The sequence below is a fragment of the Plasmodium vinckei genome, assembly GCF_900681995.1.
Source record: "Plasmodium vinckei vinckei genome assembly, chromosome: PVVCY_09".
Classification (NCBI taxonomy): Eukaryota; Apicomplexa; class Aconoidasida; order Haemosporida; family Plasmodiidae; genus Plasmodium; species Plasmodium vinckei.
Genome location: NC_051301.1, coordinates 342,331 through 363,820, shown reverse-complemented (window position 1 = coordinate 363,820; position 21,490 = coordinate 342,331). Strand labels below are relative to the sequence as shown.

Sequence of the window (21,490 nt, the reverse complement as noted above, 5' to 3'; positions counted from 1 at the left end):
AGGCTACCCAATTATGTTGCAAAGAGCGTGGAAAAATAATAAGAAAAAGAAAATTAATAATAAGAAGCAAATAATAAAAAATGAACAATAACAAGAGTAATAGCATAAAAAAATATCTGAAAAATTAATAAGCATGCCAATGATTATCCCATAGTAATATTATGTACCCATTAAATCCGTATAAAATAAAACTATAATTTTGTGTTGTTTTTTTTTATTTTTGCAAACTTAATGTTTGTAAAACATATTTTGTGAAATTATAAGCCATGTATTTCATTGGGAATGAAAAAAATGTGAATAACACAGGACTGATATATACAACACTTGAAGTGATAAATCTTGATGAGCTTAAACAATTTGCTGAATCAGAAGAAAAAAATGAAAATGATGAAATTTGTTACTTAGAATATTTTAGAAAAAACAAAAAATTGAATAATCTTGAAAAAATTCTAAATAATAATATAATTAATAGTCAAATTATTTTAACAAACTTTACTGAAAATGATAAGGATATTATAAATGCTGAACATATATATACAAATGTTGTAAAACATAAAACATCTTATCTTATGAAAAACATTTATTTATCTACCTTTTTTACGAGTGATTATATAAATAATATTTGTAAGGAATATAAACAAGTTCTTATTAATTGTGATTCAAAATATCATAACAAAATATATATCGATAATAATTATATATATCTTTGTGTCAATGATTTGACAAAATTAAGTTTAATAACACACAAAAATTTATATAAAGATAAGCATGGGCTTTCAAATATAGTAATGATCGATTTAAATACTTCTTCCGAAGTTGATGAAAAAAGAGAATCCATATATGACCAAAACGGTAGAACTACTATAGATTGTGAAAAAAAAACAAAACAAATTAATTCTACCTTTGAAAAGGTGAACAAGACAAATAAAAATAACAACGAAGATTTAGAAAATTGCAAAGTGTATAATCAAAAATATAAAATGAGAGAAATATATAAAAATTTTTTTTCTGAACTTAACATATATCCAATGAATTTAATAGGTACCTATGATAATTATAATAATAGTACTGATTTTATAAATAAATTAAGTAGTATTTTTTTAAAAAATAAAAGTAAAAATGCAAAAATTTATCCTATACATCTTGAATATCATGAAACAACATATCAAGGAAATAGTAATGACACATTACTAAATAATAATAATTATCAACAAATAAATTTAAACAATCCAACTATTAATAATAATGAAAATGTTAGTATATTAAATCAGTTAAATTCAATAACAGATATATATAAAGATATATTTAGTACATCTAATTTATCCACCAATTTAACAACATCTTTTGAATATAACATAGAAAATGAGATTGATAAAAATCCAAACTTAAATTTTTCTAAAAATAAAAAATCAAATAATTTTTATTACGAACTAGATGTAGAATTTATACAAAATAATATATTCTCTCAATGGGAAAAACATAAAATTATAAATAACAAACATAATGAAACAGACGAGTCAAGTAATTCTCCATCAATCAGAGACGATATATATTACGCGCAAAATAAATTACGCCACAACATAAAAAGGGATGCAAACCTAAGCAGTGATACTAATGAGAATGGTGGGCAAGCAAAAGGAAATATACATAATACGATGCCCTGCATAAATGATAAGACATTTTATATAAATAAAAACTTGTCTGATAGCAGTGATGATGGTATACTCGACTTTTGCAATATAAAAAGAGAGGAAGGGAATAGTAACAGACAAAATAAAAATCATAAACAAAAAGATGCACAAAATAATGGCAACATAATAAATAATGAAAGTTGTCAAAAAAAAGAATGCTCTGAATTGATTGAAGAATATAAAAATAAAAAAGTTAAAAAAATTTTGAATTTTTTACAAACACATCGAGAAAATTATTTTGTAGACGATGAAATATTTTTAGAAAAAAAATCTTTATTACAAATTATGAATTATAATGCAAAGACAATGGATTTTAAAAATGTAACTAACTTAAAAATGGATGAACAAAATTATGATGAATTTATTAACTATTTAGCTGAATATATAGGAAAAATACATTTGGATATACAAATAAAATTTAAAAATAAATCTAAAAAATTTCTTAAAGAAAAACAAAATAAAAATCAAATACAAAAAATTATTTTAAATAATGGATTAATAAATAGTTCAAACATTTTTCCCATTTTTAATTTCTTGTTAAATCAAATGCTAAAAAAAGATGGCATTCAAAATGTAAATAAATTACATTATGTTATGTCTATGCATGGATATGAATATAATTTTGTTAATTATGAAAAAAATTTTAAAGAAATATCTACACAATCATCTCTTCATTTGTTTATGTTTTCATCAAACGGTTTTCTTTACTTAATTCTGCTCGACACATGCAATCGGATTGGTTGATCAGAAAGAAGTAAAGACAACCTTTTAATTGTACATTGATATACTTTTTTTATTTTATTTCCCATCTTTTAATAACATATTTGTGACAACTTATAAAATATAAAGATTATAAAAGCAGAAACATATTGCTCTCATTTGAAATGGTAGTAAATTTCCTTCGAACTTTATACCTAAAAGTTGGGTAAGGAAAATCCGCATGTTTTTATCTTTTTATTAAGTACACCGATTTTATAGAATTTCATTTACACGTACCATCATTTCCATTATTGGCATAGCTATTTTTTACATATTTTTTTTATTATCTCTTTCCTTATATGCATTAACACATGATTTAATGTTGACCTAGTGCTTTGGGAAAATTAATCAGTTTTTTTTTCAAGTTTATTTTTGAATTCATATAAATAAATGTGTGCATGAAAATATAAAAATTAATAATATAAACAAAAATTCCTAAAAAAATAATTATAATAAAAGTAAAGAAATACAAAAGAAGAATAAAACATGAAACTTTTTGATGGTGAAATGGGAATAATCAAAATTTCCAAATGCTCTGAAAAAGGGTAAAAAGATAAGATTATACATGAAAAATGTGCATAAATGTAATTGTCAAGGTCTGATTTTTCTACTTCTTTTAGATTAGTCATTACTTTTGTCGAAGGGATATCCTCTTCGTTAGTCATTTTGTACATTTGAAAACAACAGGAGACGGGGCTATGATCGCTACACATGAGTATGCCTTGGGTAAGGTTTAAAAAGAATGAAGAATGTATAATCAGTGTAATATTATGTGTAGTAATAACATTTTGAGGAAGCAAAGAATTGAAATTGTAATATTTGTGAAATATTTTTTCGTTACATTTTTCTTTGGGTATCGGTGAAATGTAAGTGTTAGGAACGAAGGTCAAACAGTTTTGAGTCTTATCGCAGGACCACTTAAATACCCGATCAGTCCACTAAAAATAATGTATATGCAAAAAAACAAAATGAATAGTAAATTTTATAAAAATATGATAAAAATAGTTTGAAATTTTTTAATATATACTGAAGGAATGCGGGGTTCTTGTTTTCCTCCCTTATACCATTTTATATTATGAATAAGTTTGTATTCCTTTTCAACCCATTTTGTATCACTTCTATCAATAATAGGTCTATTTCCATTTTTTTTATAAGTAGGTAAAAAATTAATTGGTTGTTCTTGAAAGCTTATAGATAAATCGTAAGAATATGGTGAATTTGCTTCATCATATTTTAGCAATTCTTTTAAATTATTTGTTTTTAAATAATGAACAACCTTTTCTATTTGTATTCCATGTACTCTAAAATTAAAATCACCCATCCATATAACATGATGAAAAACATCTTTAAAGTTTGATGTTGCTTTATTACTAAAATATTCACTTAATTTTGTTAAAATGAATTCTCTGGATTTTTGTCGCAATTCTTGATCTTTAGCAGGCATATGACAACCAATAAATAAAACAAATTGATTAAATATATTTAATAATATAGATACACAACCTTTACTATTATTTAATTTATTAAAAGCTATTGTTTTAGATGCACATAATTTAACTGGACCTTTAGGATGAAGTTTTGATTTTCTTACCCAAGCAGCTATTGTTGTAGATTTCATTTGTAAGAATGCACCATCACCATAACCTGATAATTTATAATCTGCTAAAGGCAAAAATTCATATGTCTCTTGATTTATTTCTTTTAAATACATAGATAGACATTCTATTATACTATCTGAAATTGATTCTTGTAAGCATATAACATATACATCATAATATGGTGATATCCAATGAGAGAATATTTCGGTTTCTTGAGATTTATAATTTTGTAAACTATTTATTTTTTTTTCAGCTATTTTATTATAACTATGAATATTTGTTTCTGCTCCTATTGTTTTTCTTTTAATAGAACTTTCAACGAATAGGTTTGACGTATTTAAAATAGTTTTATCGTACTGTGTATTTTTGGGGGGATATATTTGTTTGTTTGGCGTGCGTATACAGTAATCTATATTATTTTCAAAACGTTTTCCACTTATTTCAGTGCCTGTTATAGTGTTCCTGCCTTTTGAAATGTTTTCATTGTGTTTGATCACATCAATTTTATACTTCCCTTTATCAACCTCAGAGATGTTACTAAGGTCCTTTGGGGTATTCTCATTTGTACTTAAACTTTTTTTATCTGTAACTTTATTATCATTTTTATTAGTTAATTTGAAATTGATAAGTTCATCATAATATTCACTAGTATTATTTTTATCCTCTTTTATAGATGGGGCGATACAAATTAATGGAGTTATAGAACGGACAGTATATCTATCATCAAGTTTCATAGAATATAATTCATCTTTTGTATTTTCACTTAAATAGTTTGTTGTATATCTTTTTTTTTCATATTCATATCCTTTTGTAAAATCAGAATATTCACAATTCCATGTACCAACATAAATACTTATTGGTACATTTTTTATAATATTTATATTTTCACTACTTATCATTTGTTGTCTATTAGTAAAATAGTTATATCCTACTACATTTTTTTTATCATTTTTTTGTTTACCCTTTTCATTATTTCTAATGAATCCTTTTTCTTTGTTATTAAATTTATTAATCCCTCTAGTACCAAAAATAGACAGATTTTCAATTCCATCTTTTTGATACTCTTTATTTGTTGAAGGTATGTTTTTTTCATTTCTTTCTCTCAAACCTTCCAGAAAATTTATATGACCTCTTACACGCCCATTTGATTCACTCCTACTTCGATATTTATGTAACGGATAATTTTTCATGTTATTATTTTGTTGGCTCATGGTGAAAACTGTTTTACTTTCCCCGCCCATACCTTTTTCAACTTTTTTAACCTGATCATTATTCTCTCTTTTTTCGATCTCTTTCATATTTTTAGAACTTTCAATAATCAAACAGTTTGCGTTTGTCTGTCCTTTTTTTTCCACTGGAGTATTTGGGTGATCATATTAAAAAGGGAAATTTATTTCACTTTTATTTTTTTACTACAAGCCAATGCAAATATTGAGCTCAAGCATTATTTAAAAAAACAAAAAAAATTACACTTGCAAAGTTGTGCTTGCAAAATTGTGCTTACAATTTAAAGCGCTTAAAGGGGAATGCAGATTAAATCTGTTTTACTATTTACAAAAAGTTATAAATATAATTGCAGACAAAATTGCAGACAAAATTGCAAACAAAATTGCAGACAAAATTGCAAACAAAATTGTAAACAAAATTGCAAACAAAATTGTAAACAAAATTGCAGACAAAATTGTAAAACCACTTTAAAACATAAGTAATGAAAATAAATAAATTATGCTAAATAAAAAAATATACAAAATACAATGTTCCAAACATGTTATAAAAAAATGAATAAGAAAATTAAAAAAAGAACTATATGATATTGAAAACCACATGGTATGAAAATATTAATTTGAGTTTATTTCAAAATAAAAAACACCGATATTTAAAATAGTGTAAAATTTTTATTTTTTTCACTTATATCCTCATTACACCAGTTTAATTTCTCTTTCTTTCCTTTTTTTTTGGTTTTTTTCCTTTTTTTTTGTTTTTTTTCCTTTTTTTTTGTTTTTTTTTTCCTTTTTTTTGTTTTTATTTTTGTCTATGTCTTTATAAAGTATAAAAAGAGAAATGGTAAGTACGGTCTAATTATTTTCAATTATCTTTTAATTGCATCACGTACATGTAGAAATGCATATTTATTTATATATGTTGTAATTCATAATGAAAAAATAAAAGTAAATTTTTTTTTACATATTTTTACTTATATTTATTTATTTCATTTTTTTTCCAAATAATACACATTAAAAAGGGAAAATTAAAAAAAGAGAATATATTTGTCTGGTTTGAAGGTTAATGAATTTTTTTATATACTATTTTAAATGCTATTAAAAGGGATTTACATGTATATGATATTATTTTTTTTTTGCTTTTAATTATTTATAGAAAGCGTGGCATTTCTTTACGGGTATTTACATTTTATGTGTAGTACTAAAGAAAGCATGTGTAGAATTATCAACCAAAATTTAATCATCACTACATATTTAATACTTTGCAAGAGTAAATATTATGCATGTATTTATGTGTGTGTATACTAGTATGTATATACATGTCGGTTTAGGAAAATTATACCCACGCATGTCAAAGAATTTATATATACAATATATCATTTGCTGACAATTACAGGATATCCTTCTTCACCTTATCAACAAGATAACACAACTTATATCTAAATTTTTAATACACCTTTTTAACATAAATAAGAACAAAAAGAGGGGGGGAAAGTTAAGACTACGCCAGATACATTCTATACATATTTTATTTCTGTTTTCAAAAAAATAATACCATTATAAATATTCCAATTTTTAAGCCTAATTATTTATACTTAAAAAAAGCCCAGTTTATTATTTCACTTTTTACGTCTTAGTATGTTACATAAATATAAACAAGGGGGATGTATAGTTGTATGCTGGATGAATAAATGAAAAGAGTGTACTTATTAAGTTGCTCCAAATTAAAAAAAGAAAAAAAACACACTATATATTATGCCTAATTAATATGTATTAAAAATGAGGTGGCATAATCTACACATAAATATACCCATTATTTGTACATGAACTATAAGTAAAAATATATCACTGTGTATAACTTTGTAAAAGAATAAATAAGCATATAAAATTTAAAACATGATGACTTAAAAAAATAAACGTGTTTAACTGTCATTAATTATTATAAAAAATATTTTTTATTTAATTATTTAGTGCTAATTACTTATATTTTTTTCCCCAATGGTATATTCAAAGGTATGAGCAAAAAAATAAATATTTTTACCATTTACATAATTAAAAAAATTTCATAATTTATCACCATAAGCTTGAATGGAATAATTTAATCATATAATATATGAATGAAAAATGTAAAAAAAATATGAACATTTTTAAAATGAAAAATAATGAAACAATAGGATAACAAAATAACAATGGTTATGTAAGTTGTGTAAATATAGAGACCCACAAAATAGTTTGAAAAATAAAATATTTTTTTTTTACATTTTTTATGGGAAATAAATTAATCCGCTTAATCATATATATACTTATTTATGCATATTTGAGTTTGTTTGCTTTTTATTTTAGTCATTTTGTATACACTCCTTAAGCTAAACTAAATCATCACACAAACAGTGGATATGAGAATATCTATATTATCTAGCTTTTTATTTTTACTTCCAAAGACAAAATATTTAGCAAACAAAAATTATACAAGAAGACAATTTACTAATTATAGTAAAATGATATATAAATTTGATTTTGAAGTTTTCGGAAAGGTTCAAGGTTTGAAAAAAAAAAAAAAAAAATATAGAAATATAAAAAGAGAAATAAACAATCTTCATGTTATATCACCATTTTATTCTTTCTTTTAAACAAAAAAATAATAGTTATAAAAATTTTATGAGCAATCTTTATATAATTTATTTCTACATATTCATCAGTTTATATATGCATATTATATATTCCTCTTTAATATATATGCACACGTAATAGTAGTATCAAAATAATTATATTTTTTTAGGTGTTTTTTTTCGAAAATATACAAAACTGGAAGCTGATGTGTTAAATATAAAAGGATATGTACAGAATACAAATAAAAATACAGTAATAGGTACTGCTGAAAGTGAAAATAAAGAATCGTTGGATAAGTTCAGAAATTTTTTAACAAATAAAGGCAGTCCTTCATCACGAATTGATAAATGTTTGATAACAAATGAAAAAACTACTGATGTATATTCAACTAATAGTTTTCAAATAAAGCGATAATTTTATTGCAAATGTTATAGCAGTGGGATAGACAGATCAAAAATAAAATTATAAAGACAAAAAATAGTCTATATAGTTTTCGAGATTTTGCCTAATTACACAACAACTTTTTTGTTAAATTTGTAAGATTGATATTTATTTGGAAAAAAAAATGAAGAAACAAAAAAAAAATTCTAACGTCCAAAATTTAGAAAAAACGTTAAGAAAACGTGGTGGTAAAATTAAGACAATTTATGAAAAATCGGATGATACCCAACTTAAAAATATTATAGATAATAAAATAGAATATATATGGAATTATATTCTTAATATTGATAATAAAATAAGTGATGATGAAATATTAAAAGAAGAAATGAAACATAAAATAAAAAAAAAAATAAGTTTTAAAAAAATAGACAATTATGATGAAATAATATATTATAATAAAAATTTGGAAAATTTAATAAACATTCAAAAAATTCAAAAAACATTACAACATTTTAATATTAACATAAATATTGAAGATGTTATAAATATGTTTTTATATTTTACTAACAATAAATCTTTTAAAGAAAATTTAGAGAAAAATATTTATTTCGAAGATTATGTTGATAAAAAAAAAAAAGAAAACAATTATTCTTCAATTGATATTAATAATTTATATATAAACTATGATATGTTTAAACAAATATTTTTAAATATAGATCTTAATATAGCAAGTAACGGAAATGTTTGGTGAAATATACAAAATAAAATCTTTTATAATAATATTTTTTTTCATAAAAAAGGGGGGCTTACATATCCATTGTTTCACATTATTAAATTTTACTTTTTTTTTGTTTCATAACGTAACAAGGAATATATATCATTAATTAAAAAATGAAAAACAAATTATCATATGCCACTTTTATTTTTAATAATATAATGAACATGCTATATATTTATTTGTCTGTCTATAATATTTCAAAATTTTTTGTGTGTCATTTATGCAGTTTACATTAGAGAAGCTAATAAGGATGCTTCATTTTTTTTTTTTTTTTTACCGAATAGCATGTTCATATAAAATATGTACCAGTGTTAAAATTGTATATGAAAAAAACCTTTTGGTAGGTTGAAACATTAATATAGATTTTTGTAAAAAACAACCAAAAAATGTATTAATACGAGGAAGAGATATTATATAAAATGTTTAATGCTTTACAAATTTATTAACAGTTTATTTTTTAAACTGATATATTTATTTCTTATTTTGTTTGGGTATGCCTTATCCTGCTTAAGACATACATATCAACTATTACATGAATTTTCATATGGGCTTATATATATACTTGTTCAGTTTATTTTTACCCTTACTAAATTGCACATATGTGATATAAAATATGTTTTCCTTCCTCATTTTTTTAAGCTATTTTATGTAGCATTTTGAGAGTACTTAAGCTCACCATATTTATTCAGTATCCAATTATTACATGTACAAGTCATAATATTTTGGATAATATATAATATTTTTATATTACAATATTTTATATATATTTTTATGCATATAATTTATATATACATATTTTTAGTCATATTTTAAAAATATGCTTATGAATATTTTGAGAATATTTGGGGTTATTCTTTTTTAATATATCTCTTCCATATTTTATTTCAAATGCTCTTTTTATTTTAACCAGCTGCTACTATGCATAAATAATTTTTTTTTTTTTTTTTTTTTTTTCAAGAGTAGTAACGCTATATGTTAATGCAATTATTTCGTTTCTCCTTATGTTATATATTTTATTAATATTTTAAAATATGTTTAGCATTATACTTTATTTAGTACAATACTTTATTTAAATTTATTATGGGTTTTTTCTGCAAATTTTATATTATTTTATTTTTTTTTGAATTGCAAATTTGGCAAATACAAAAAGATATTACTTAAGCTTATTTTGGAAATGTTCCAAATTGCTAGTAGGTTATATAAAAAAAAAAACTAGCTAATTATGAACATTTAAAATTTTGTTCATAAAAATTATGTTAAAACATAGATCAAGGATAAGACGGTTATATGGGTATAAATTGGTAAATACAAACAGTGGAAGAATATAAATGAAATAAATATATTTCCCTGAACATATATAAAGATATATATTAAAAAAAAAAAAAAAAGCAAATGATTAAATTTGCATGAAAGAAAGTATGAAGTAGCTATATAAATGCACACAGTTGATGGAAAAGATGGGGTATAAATATGAAGCATTTTTAGGGGATGGTATAGGGAAGACAGACTCGATAAATAATCAGATTGAAAATAATCAAGAAAATGATGATAAAGAGATGAAAGAATCGAGTTTAAATAATATATATAGTAAAATCATAAAGATTAGAAAAGAATTAGAAAAAAATTATAATTTATTTTATTCATATAATTTAATTATTAGTAGTAATGATAAACAAGAAAATATGAACAGTTCATATAATAATTACAATAATATGTATAATAAAAATAGTAATATTATACCTAGTAATAATACAACAACAAATAATATAACATTAAATAAAATAAATGCATTAACAAATTCTTTTTATGTAAATGTAGAGACTTTAAAAAATACTTTTGAATTTGTAAATACTAATAATAGAGATATTTTAAATAGCAAAAACATAATTTGGGAAAAACGAATTGAGACATTAACTAGTGAAGCAAATGCTTATATAAAAACTTTAGACAATATTTATAAAACCAATTTAAGAAAACAAGAAAAAGTAAGAAATAATAATAATGATGGTTTAGGATATTCACATAATAAAAAAAAAAATAAATTTGGAAATGATGATAATACAATTAGTTATTTAAATAAAGAAAGAGAAATTTTAAAAGATGTTGAAAATAATTTAAATATATTTCATGTTCAAGGTCTTAATACCTTAGATATGTTAAGAAAACAAAATAAATTTTTAAAAGGTGTTCGGAAAAAAGTTATTGATATGTATAATTATATTGGATTATCTTCTTCTTTAATTAGTACTATAAAAAAAACAGACAAGCAAAACTTAATTATTGTAATAGTTGGAATTATTTTATCCTTTATTTTTTTTTATGTTTTGTATTCTTATTTCAAGCGATAATATACACATATATTTTATTACACTTTTATATTTTTACTACATTTTCTACTACTACATTATAATTAATATAGTTTTCTTAAATGGGAGAATATTCCGTTTGTTTGTCAGTTGTGATTATTTTGCAATTGTCCTACTTTGCAACTTTTTAGTTTTATATTATTTTTTTTTTTTTTTTTTGTTTTTTATACAATAGTGGCATATCTTGCCAAACTTTCCCCTTTTTTCAGTAAATTATTTTTTGATATATAAAATTTATAATCAAACTTTAATTTATGATATTAAAATAAAATTTATCAAGTTAGTCTTTTGGTTTCGTATACTAGGCTCGAAATATGTATTATCCATTATGGCTTGGCTGTTTTTTTTTTTTTTTTTTTTCATGTCAAACGGTACACAAAACTACACAAAAAATGGGTAAATAAAAATACAAAAGAAAGGAATATATAGCAGAAAAATATAAAATTATTTTAATTCATTTTTTAATATTGAAAAAAAAACAAATAAATAGTTTTATATGTAAATTGAAAGATATTTTGGGAAAATGTAAAGTAATAAAAAAAAAAAAAAAAAAAAAAAAAAAATTAAAATATATGGAAAGGGCTTAGTATGTTTAGAAATGGAAACTGGGGTCGATGTAAATAATGTTGATAATGCAATAAGTAATGAAGAAGAAGAAGAAAATGGTGGCAATGCAATAAGTAATGAAGATGATGTAAAATTATCAGATAGTCCAGCGATAGAGGAGGGTAAAAAAATAACAAAGGAAGTTCAAGAATATTTTGTAGGTGTTCCTGAAAGTTGGGAATATATAGAAAAAAGTAAAGGATGGTTTATTATAGAAACAAGTAAGAATTATAAATTTTATTTTAATAAAAGGACTCAAGAAAAAACATGGAAATGTCCTAAAGAGGTAGAAGAATTACTAAACAAACAAAATCTAAATGATGATATAGAAAATGATAATAATTATGAGCAGGCTAAAAATAGTGAGTTTCAAAATGAAATATCAAGAGACAATGAAAGTAAAAATAAAGCAGATGAAGAAATGGAAAAAATAATAAATGGATATAAATCTTTGTTAATTGAAAAAGAAATAAATGAATTTAGTAAATATGAAAATGTTTTAGGTAACATATTATATGACAATAGATTTATGAAAGTGCCAAAAGATTTAAGAAAAGATTATTTTTATAAATTAATAAAAGAAATAAAGGAAGACAAACAGAATGAGCTTAAAATGTTAATTGAAAACTTTCAAAGTTTGTTAAAAAAATTTGAAAATAAGTTAGAAAATTTATATGACCATAAAGAGGATATAATAAAACTGTTGAAAGGGAAAACAGAATATGAAGGAAATCATACTAAGCAATGGAAAAATACAAGAAATAAATTATTAGATAATTATTTAGACAAATTATTGAAAGAAAAAGAAATAAGGTTAGAACAAGAATTTGAACAAGATCTATGGGACTTTTTACAAAGTGAAAGTGCAGGTGTATGGTTTAAAATTAAAAATACATTAATGAAAAATAAAAAATATGAATTAATTTCTTATGAAAAAAAAAATAAACTTTTTGATATAATCAGTAAAAAAATATTAGAAAATCGAAAACATAATAAAAACCAAACATATAGAAAACATAATAGTAACCAATTTGAAAGACATGATAAAAATCAAAAAAATTTATTCACAGTTTTTTTACATGAACGATTAAAATATCCTGATGTTGAAAAAAGTTTGGAATATTTTTTAAAACATAAATATTTAGAAGATAAAAAATTTGATGAAATTGGCTTAATCTCAAATGATATATTAAATAGTGAAAATTATAAACAAATATTTTTATCAGATAAAGAGAAATATATAATATATAAAGATTTTATAAATAATTATATAAATTTAAAAAGAGAACGTTTTGATAAATTAATTTCAGAACTATCAATAAACTTAATAAATAAATCTTTAGAACAAGTTATACAAATTATAGATGAAAATAATAAAATATTTAAAGCTATAAAACCAAAACATTTAGAACAAACTTATTTAAATTGGAAAAAAAAAAATATACATGAAGCAAAAAAAATATTTAAAAATTTTATTATCAAATCTAATTATATTAAGCATGACTCCGACCAGTCTGATAAATATGCTAAGTTGGTTATACAACTTTCAGAAGATGTTAGGTAAGTCCAAAAAATGGGAATATTCATGCGGTTTATTTCTTTTATTTTGTTGTCTACATTTTTTCATTTTCTCTTCACCTTTGCAGCTACCGACGATTGGATTGCGTGCCCGATGAAAGGGAACAAATTATAAAAGACAGAATAAAGGAAATGAAAAAAGAGCATGAAAAAAATAAGAACATAGCTGAGAAATTGAATTTTTAAGGGAAACATTTTCTACTTTTTCATTTGCACACACACAGGTATACTAATTCATGATTGTGCATATTGGATTTGTATAGGTGCATGAACAATGGTTGTGTTTTAAGTGATGGTTTTTTTTTATCAAGAGGAGTTTACACCCATATATAGCAAATTTCCCAACAAGCATTTTTTTTTGTCATTTTATTATATTAATACATAAGAAGGATCTATATTTTATGCTACCCTTTTAATAATTTATTATATTTTTATTTTTTCAAAAAGTTCAATCACGTCTTTGTTATTGTACTTAATGAAATATGCAATGACTTATCTTTTACTAATTACATCCCATTTTAGCTATCATTGTGTATATAAAATAAATATTATTGTATATATAAAATAATTTTTTTTTTTTTACACATTTTAAAGAATTAATAAAAAAAAGTGTACATTTTATTTTTTTTCAAAATATTTATTACTCCCTTGTTTAAACTTTTGAAAATAGTATGAATTATTTATCTCAATCATGTAATGAATTTATTAATCATGTGAAATAAGCATATGCACATGTATATATTTTTTTATCGTCCATTCCTTATAATTATTACACAATCCCTAATCGGTTTGCAATTAAAAAAAATTAAAATCTTTAAATAATAAATAGTAAAAATACGATATTATGCCTAGTCATTATATTATGGAGAAATAAGCACATTGTCCCATCTCATGCCTATGCAAAAATCCCAATTGTAAAGAGGGTTTTTTTTTGAACGAATATAATTATATCAATATAATTTTTTATTATAAAAAAATATATACACAATCATAAATATGTAAGAGCTTATTTATTTTTTAAAAAATTTATCATATGCATCCTTTTATTTACGATAGGGAGAAAATATTATATTTTTATTTGTAATTATTATTAAAACATGAAAAAGAGAAAGGGAAAATATAAAAAAAAAAATAATAAATAAAATAAAGAATTAATTTGACTTCAAAAAGGTGTGCATTTAATTATTATATCTTTTGTTTTGTTCAATCATAATAAAAAATATATATTTTTTCATATTTAACATACATTGGTTAGATATAATAAAACGCTGGGCTATTTGACTATAATACCTTGTATGCTATGCCCTTTATTTGTAATCATACTTATGCTTATATACTGGGTTTGCATACTCTTTTTAGTCCCCCCTTTTAAGCTAGCATAATAGGTATTATACTAATTTAGTCTTGTATAAGTATCCATTAAATGGAAACTAGCACACACACATGTGCATGCATATGTATGTATATTTTATTGCCTAACCATATTTAATTATTTTCCCTTATCTGTATCACCAATCTCTGCACATTTTGATATTTAAAAAATGTGGCTTGAAAAATACGCGCCAAGAAGCCTCGATGAATTAACTATTCATAAGGATATAACTGCGCGTCTGAAAAAGTTAAGTGCCCACAATGATTTGCCTCATATAATATTTTATGGGGCTCCTGGTGGGGGTAAAAGCACAAGAATCGATTGCTTAATAAAAGAGATTTTTAAAGACGAAAAAATAATTCGACGTCCCGAAAATATAACTAATGCAGAAAGTAAAATAAATATAAATGTAATACAAAGTAATTATCATTTAGAATTACAATGTTTTGAATTAGGAACAAAAGACAAAATTATAGTACAAAGTATAATAAAAGAATTATGTAGCTATAAATCTAGTGCATCCTTTTTTTCAAAAAAACCAATGTATAGAATATTTGTTTTTAAGGATGCTGAATTTTTAAGTGAAGGAGCACAAGCAGGATTAAGAAGAACTTTAGAAACTTATATTCGAAATGCTAGAGTTATTTTACATTTAGAGCATTTATCAAAAATTATTGAACCATTAAAAAGTAGGTGTATATGTATAAGAGTTCCATTACCTACTGAAGAAGAAATATTTACAGTATTAAAAAATATATGTGATAATGAAAATGTATCATCAAGTTATAATTCAACAAATTTTTTTAAAACATTAATTAATACACATGGAAGAAATTTAAGAAAATGTATTATGGCATTAGAAATGACAGTTTATTCAAATTCAGATAAACCTCATCATTCTATATCAGTAGCTCATACTTATATAAATGAACTATGTAATTTTGTTTTTATAAATCCAACACAAATTAAAATCAAAGAGTGTGTAACAAAAATACAAAGTTTAATAACTTGTCAAATACCTGTTAATTTTATTTTTGAGACTACTATTAAATATTTATTAAACAGTAAATATGATAATAAACTTAAATATTACTTTTTACGATTATCAGCTCATTTTTCTTATCTTTCAGAATGTTCCTATGACAAAAGTATTTCACTTATTGCATTTATTATAAATGCAAATACAGCCATATTAAAATATTCTTCATCCAAAAAATGATCAACTATTTTATAAATTATATATTAACACAAATAATGGATTTATTAAACTTTTTTTTTATGATTTATATAGTTTATTTTTTTTAAATTATCCACATTTATAAATTGGCTTCATTTCACAGATTCAAATTTATACCTATACTATATGACGTCACAATTTGGTTGTATAGCACACACACAATTTTTCATTTAAACACTATCAAAAAAAATAAATATATTATATATAATTAAAATGTTAGACTGACTTTTCCGTATGCGATTCGAGGGGAAACCTTTACTCATATACGTAGTGTGCAATTTATTATTTTCTTTAAATTATTCAATTTTTATTCTACATATTTACATTCATTTTTACTTTATTTCTTTTAATATTTTATTATACTTTTTTTTCTGTACGTACTTATATCCAAACAATTACAAGTTCGCCTTAAGCGACATTTAAAAATTTATAGATTAAAATTAGCTAGTTCGAAAAAAAAAAAAAAAAAAAAATCACTATTATTAAAGAAATGGCTACATGAAAAAAAAATATATACATCCACACATTTATTGGAGAAATAGGGAATAGTTATATTTTTTTAATTTTGCAAATGTATAAAATCCCAAAAGGGGATTTGTCTGGAAGGGAAATATATCCATATTTTGTTTTTTCGAAAAATTTCAAGAAGTTTGTATTTTTTTTAAACTCAGAAAAGTTCATTGTATTTGTACAGGAAACATTATTATTAGTATGACTTGTACAGGAAACATTGTGATTAGCATGATTTGTGCAGGAAACACTGTGATTAGCATGATTTGTGCAGGAAACACTGTGATTAGTATGATTTGTGGAGTTATCGGGTGTATCCACTTTGCAATGACAAGGTATATGACTATCATTTTCGTTGGTATGGTTATTCATGATTTTCTCTTTGTAAACTCTTTCGTATTCTTCCTCTAAAAAGTCTAAAATTTTAACTTCCTTTTTAAATTTTTTAATAAATCTTTCAATATTATAATCATTTTCATAGTGCGACAATGCACATGTCGAATAAATTATGACTCCATTTTTATGAAGTAAATGAAATGAATTAACAAGTAAATCATATTGAATATTAGAATTATTTTTAATAGAATTAAAAGTCCATCTATTTATATCGTTTGTTCCCTTTTTTACTAAATGCTCATCAGTAGAGCATGGAACATCCAATAATATTTTATGAAATTTTTGAAATCTAATAAATGAATTTAATTGAAGTCCATTATAATTAGTTATATGTAAATTACCCGATTTTATTAAATCACTTGGTAAATGTTTATGTAATACTTGTTTTAATCTATCATACCTTGCTTTATTAAATTCGTTAACAACTAGACACCCTTCCATATTTACTTTGTAATAATTTAAAACATTTAGGCAGCAATTTATTTCAATATTTTTATCGTCTAAAATATCGATATTATTAATTCGGTCTAATGGGGAAATATCAAAACCAAATAATTTATTTGCAATAATAAGAGACTTTCCTCCTGGGGCTGCACACATATCTAATACATGTTCATTTTTTTTTACGTCTAAAAAATAAGCAGACAAGAATGAACACGGATTTAAATAATATGCTAATTTCTCTACATTTTCAATCACTCCATCATATTTTATAACACCATCTATATTTAATAACTCTGATTTACTTATTGTTATTTTTCTATAATCGTCATTTGATTCAGTTTTTTCATATAAACCTCTTTTTGCATTTTCATCGCTGGTATTATATTGCACAATGGTGCCACCATCCAATTGAGAAGAAACATTTACAGAATCACAATTTTCATTATGTTTGCAGTTAGTTTGAGTTATTATTTCGTATGATAGATTATTATTATTTTCTGGAGTAGGAGAATAGGTTAATAAATTAGCATATTTTTCATCAACAAATAAGCCACCAAAAGATGTTTTCACTTTTTTATCTTTTATCATATACAATAAAACTTTGAATATATTAATATAATCTATTTTTATGAAATCATTTATAAATGCTGCTTGGACAGTTTTCCCTTCCTCTAATTTTTTCATCAGCACTTCAGCCCTGTCTCCATATTCTTTTTTCAAATTCAAAAAGTAACCCACTTTTCCGCTACATTTCATTATTTTATTTAAAATATATATGAAAAAAGTATAAAAATTATTCAATTAAATAAATGATTATTACTTATGGAGAATTAAATATTTATACTGGTAATTAATTATTTATTTATTGGGTCATTCTCCTTTTTTGATTGACTATATAACTAGCGATTGGTATGAATAATAGAAAAAAGGATGTACATTTTGCGTAATTATAAACCTGTATATTTCATCAATTATACATATTATATGTTACTTTTTCCCATTTTCTCATAATTTGTTTTAATTTAAAAAAAAATCTATCAAGTCTCAAAAATTATGCAAACGAGTTATTTTATTATACGACAATTCCGTTGTTTTATATTATGTACACGTAAGGACGAAATTTTTAATATGCATATAATTTTTTTTTTTTTTTTTTTTTATACCTAAATTATGAACATGAAATATTTTTTTCATTATTATTTCTTGCTGTTAATAAAAAAATATATATATTATAAATAAAATAAGGAGAAAATATAAATAATTATGTAGCATCATATTTTATTATCCTTTATGTTTTTTGATTAAAAAATGGGATAGTATGATTTCATATATATATTATATATAATCAAAGTAAATGAAAACAGTGTAACAAAAAATTATAGTAAGAAATTAACTTTATCAAATAATTTATGATTTCCTTTTTAAGTTTGTGTTAAATTATTATTCGCTAGTTTGTCCTACTTTATATGAAATGTAATTGAAGATATAAATATAGCTAGTACATATACCCTCAAAAAATACATACATGTATATGCAGAATAATACTTAAAATATAAAGTCATCCTTGAATGATCTAAACAATCTTGTGCGTAATTTTTGTAGAAAACTTGTACATATTTCGAGGAATAGTATGTTTCAAACCAATTGAAATGTGAATAGGTGAATTACAAAATAAAATGCATTTTTGTGAAAATTTGGATGAAATAAATAAAATTGCATACTATGGAGAATGCGTATGTAAATTTTTTGGAGGATAATGAAAGTTCAAACGATAAAGAAAATAATGTAGAAAAACTTAGGACAAATGAAAATCGAATTTTATTGAAAGATGATAAGAATTTAAAAATAATACGATCCAAAAAAAAAGAGAAAAAAGAAGATGATGAAAAGGGAAAGGAAAATGAAAAAATCGTTTTATTTGAAAATAACGAAATAGTAGAATATGATGCTAGCTATTTTAAAAACACAAATAATAATATTGTATTAATGGAAGAAGATTATTTAGAAGTTTTAGAATATTTGATAGAAAAGACATTTTTTCCAGATTTACACAAATTTAAAAATGAAAAAGGAATGCTAAGCAATTACGAATTTAGTAATAAAGAATATAGTGGCATGAGTTATAAGAGTAATAGTTTATGTCCCTCTTCTCCAAATACATTTATTGATGAAGATAACAACAGCGTTTATGGACTTATGGATAAATATCAAACAGATTTATCAAGTGATTTACAAAGATGTAGTAGTAAAAATAATATATTAAGTTGTGTTGAAGAAAAAAGAAAAAAAAAAACTGACAAAAATTCAAAATATAAATTAGTTGTCCTCCCAAGTGGTAAAAAACATAAAATAAATTTAAACATAAAATTAAGTGATTTTCAAAAATTATATACATCAGAAGATAATAAATCTTTTGAATATTTATTAAGAAATATGAAAAATAAAAATATAGAAAAAAATATGTATTCTATAATTAAAAAAAATGAATATAATATGAAGATGGATTACATTGAAGAATGTACAAAAAAAGGAATAAAATGTGATATGCTTCATTTGAATAAATCAGAAAAGGAAATATCCCCTATGACTAGCTATAAATCTAGTGAAAATATTCTGAATAGGCAAGGTAAAAATATAATAGCTTATAAAAATACCAGATTTTCTGATGAATACAATGAAGATATTAAAAATCAAATAAATCAATGTGAAGAAAATAAACAGATGAAATTATTAGCTAGAGATCGTGAAAATAAAGAAGAAGAAATGGTTAATAAGGGTGTTTTTAATTTGTTAGAAGAAAAAAATGGATATGAATATGTCAAAACTCCAATGATAGAGGCAGGGAAGGGAGTAGATAAAAGTCCAATTATTACATGGGGGAAAATTATGAATACTCCAATGTTGTTACGAGATAATGAAGAAGAAAATGACGAAAAAACAGAAAGTAATAGAGAAAAAAATAAATATGATTACCTCAATTTAAATAAAGAATCATCAAATTGTGATATAGACAATTATTTAAAAAATGAATTTACTTTACAAAAGTTAAATAATAGAGAAATAGTTGCTGAGAAATTACAGAATAGTTTAAGGGATGTAAAATATAATAATAAAGAAATTTTAAAAAAAAAAAGATTTAATATGTTAGTTAAAAAAGCATGTAGTACAACTTCTCGTATGTCAACAACTTCATTTCGAAGTTATGTTCTTTCGAGAAAAAGCCAAAAGCGATTAAATGAGTTAAGCCAAAAATCATCTTTAGCATCACAAATTTTAAGAAAAAAATAAAGCTATATATATAGAAGGTATCCAAAAAATATGAACACATATGTACTAAATGATTGGCTATATTCCAAATTATGTTTTTCTTTATATATATAAGACTATATTTTGTTATCTATTATGGAAGTTTGAAATATGCTGAGGATGGTGGGAAAATTATTCAAAGATAGCTACATAGCTATATTATTATGTGCATACTAATTTTATAAATAATTTTATGTCATTTTTATTATTAAAATGTTCAAGTCCTTTTTTTATTTTTTATTTTTTTTGTTTATGATTTCAAAGATTTTATTCATTTTTGCAAAACTATTTGCTTTACAAAATGAGACAAGCAATTTTTTTTCACGCATTGTTATTTTTTGATTTTTTTTTTTTTTGTTTTTAATAAATTAAAAATTAAATTTTTATGAAACTACTAGCTGCCTTCATTAAATAATATTGATGGGCATTTTTTAATTATTTAATTTGTATCCTATACTTTTATGCATATATTTCCCCCATACTCACTGGGATATATGCTTCGTTTTTTTTAATCCCTAAATGATGACTTCAAAGAGGTAGTACTCATTTTAGTTACCTGTAATGTATAGAGGATAATTTTCTCAAATAAATATTTCATATTCTAAAGAAATAAACAACGTACACGCATATATATGTAC

At 22.8% G+C, this 21,490-nt stretch overlaps 8 protein-coding genes across 8 annotated transcripts; 6 read left to right on the top strand and 2 right to left on the bottom strand.

The window, feature by feature from the left end:
- Positions 1 to 266: 266 nt before the first annotated feature.
- Positions 267 to 2,435, top strand: PVVCY_0901030 (conserved Plasmodium protein, unknown function; the record flags this gene model as incomplete). The annotated part of the gene is made up of 1 exon (XM_008626445.1): positions 267 to 2,435. The coding sequence occupies one exon, from the start codon at positions 267 to 269 to the stop codon at positions 2,433 to 2,435; it is 2,169 nt and encodes a 722-aa protein (XP_008624667.1).
- A 532-nt stretch (positions 2,436 to 2,967) lies between these two features.
- Positions 2,968 to 5,346, bottom strand: PVVCY_0901020 (endonuclease/exonuclease/phosphatase family protein, putative; the record flags this gene model as incomplete). Its single annotated transcript, XM_008626444.1, has 4 exons — positions 2,968 to 2,985; positions 3,083 to 3,171; positions 3,292 to 3,388; positions 3,478 to 5,346. The coding sequence occupies 4 exons, from the start codon at positions 5,344 to 5,346 to the stop codon at positions 2,968 to 2,970; spliced, it is 2,073 nt and encodes a 690-aa protein (XP_008624666.1).
- Positions 5,347 to 7,664: 2,318 nt separating this feature from the next.
- PVVCY_0901010 (conserved Plasmodium protein, unknown function) lies at positions 7,665 to 9,010 on the top strand (the record flags this gene model as incomplete). The annotated part of the gene is made up of 3 exons (XM_008626443.2): positions 7,665 to 7,809; positions 8,048 to 8,256; positions 8,420 to 9,010. 3 exons carry the CDS (start codon positions 7,665 to 7,667, stop codon positions 9,008 to 9,010), a joined length of 945 nt encoding a protein of 314 aa, XP_008624665.2.
- Positions 9,011 to 10,485: 1,475 nt separating this feature from the next.
- PVVCY_0901000 (syntaxin, putative) lies at positions 10,486 to 11,385 on the top strand (the record flags this gene model as incomplete). The annotated part of the gene is made up of 1 exon (XM_008626441.2): positions 10,486 to 11,385. One exon carries the CDS (start codon positions 10,486 to 10,488, stop codon positions 11,383 to 11,385), a length of 900 nt encoding a protein of 299 aa, XP_008624663.2.
- A 616-nt stretch (positions 11,386 to 12,001) lies between these two features.
- Positions 12,002 to 13,773, top strand: PVVCY_0900990 (conserved Plasmodium protein, unknown function; the record flags this gene model as incomplete). The annotated part of the gene is made up of 2 exons (XM_008626440.1): positions 12,002 to 13,569; positions 13,656 to 13,773. 2 exons carry the CDS (start codon positions 12,002 to 12,004, stop codon positions 13,771 to 13,773), a joined length of 1,686 nt encoding a protein of 561 aa, XP_008624662.1.
- A 1,355-nt stretch (positions 13,774 to 15,128) lies between these two features.
- Positions 15,129 to 16,178, top strand: PVVCY_0900980 (replication factor C subunit 5, putative; the record flags this gene model as incomplete). The annotated part of the gene is made up of 1 exon (XM_008626439.1): positions 15,129 to 16,178. The coding sequence occupies one exon, from the start codon at positions 15,129 to 15,131 to the stop codon at positions 16,176 to 16,178; it is 1,050 nt and encodes a 349-aa protein (XP_008624661.1).
- Positions 16,179 to 16,745: 567 nt separating this feature from the next.
- On the bottom strand, positions 16,746 to 18,302 carry PVVCY_0900970 (conserved Plasmodium protein, unknown function; the record flags this gene model as incomplete). The annotated part of the gene is made up of 1 exon (XM_008626438.1): positions 16,746 to 18,302. One exon carries the CDS (start codon positions 18,300 to 18,302, stop codon positions 16,746 to 16,748), a length of 1,557 nt encoding a protein of 518 aa, XP_008624660.1.
- Positions 18,303 to 19,268: 966 nt separating this feature from the next.
- On the top strand, positions 19,269 to 20,834 carry PVVCY_0900960 (ES2 protein, putative; the record flags this gene model as incomplete). Its single annotated transcript, XM_008626437.1, has 1 exon — positions 19,269 to 20,834. The coding sequence occupies one exon, from the start codon at positions 19,269 to 19,271 to the stop codon at positions 20,832 to 20,834; it is 1,566 nt and encodes a 521-aa protein (XP_008624659.1).
- Positions 20,835 to 21,490: the final 656 nt, after the last annotated feature.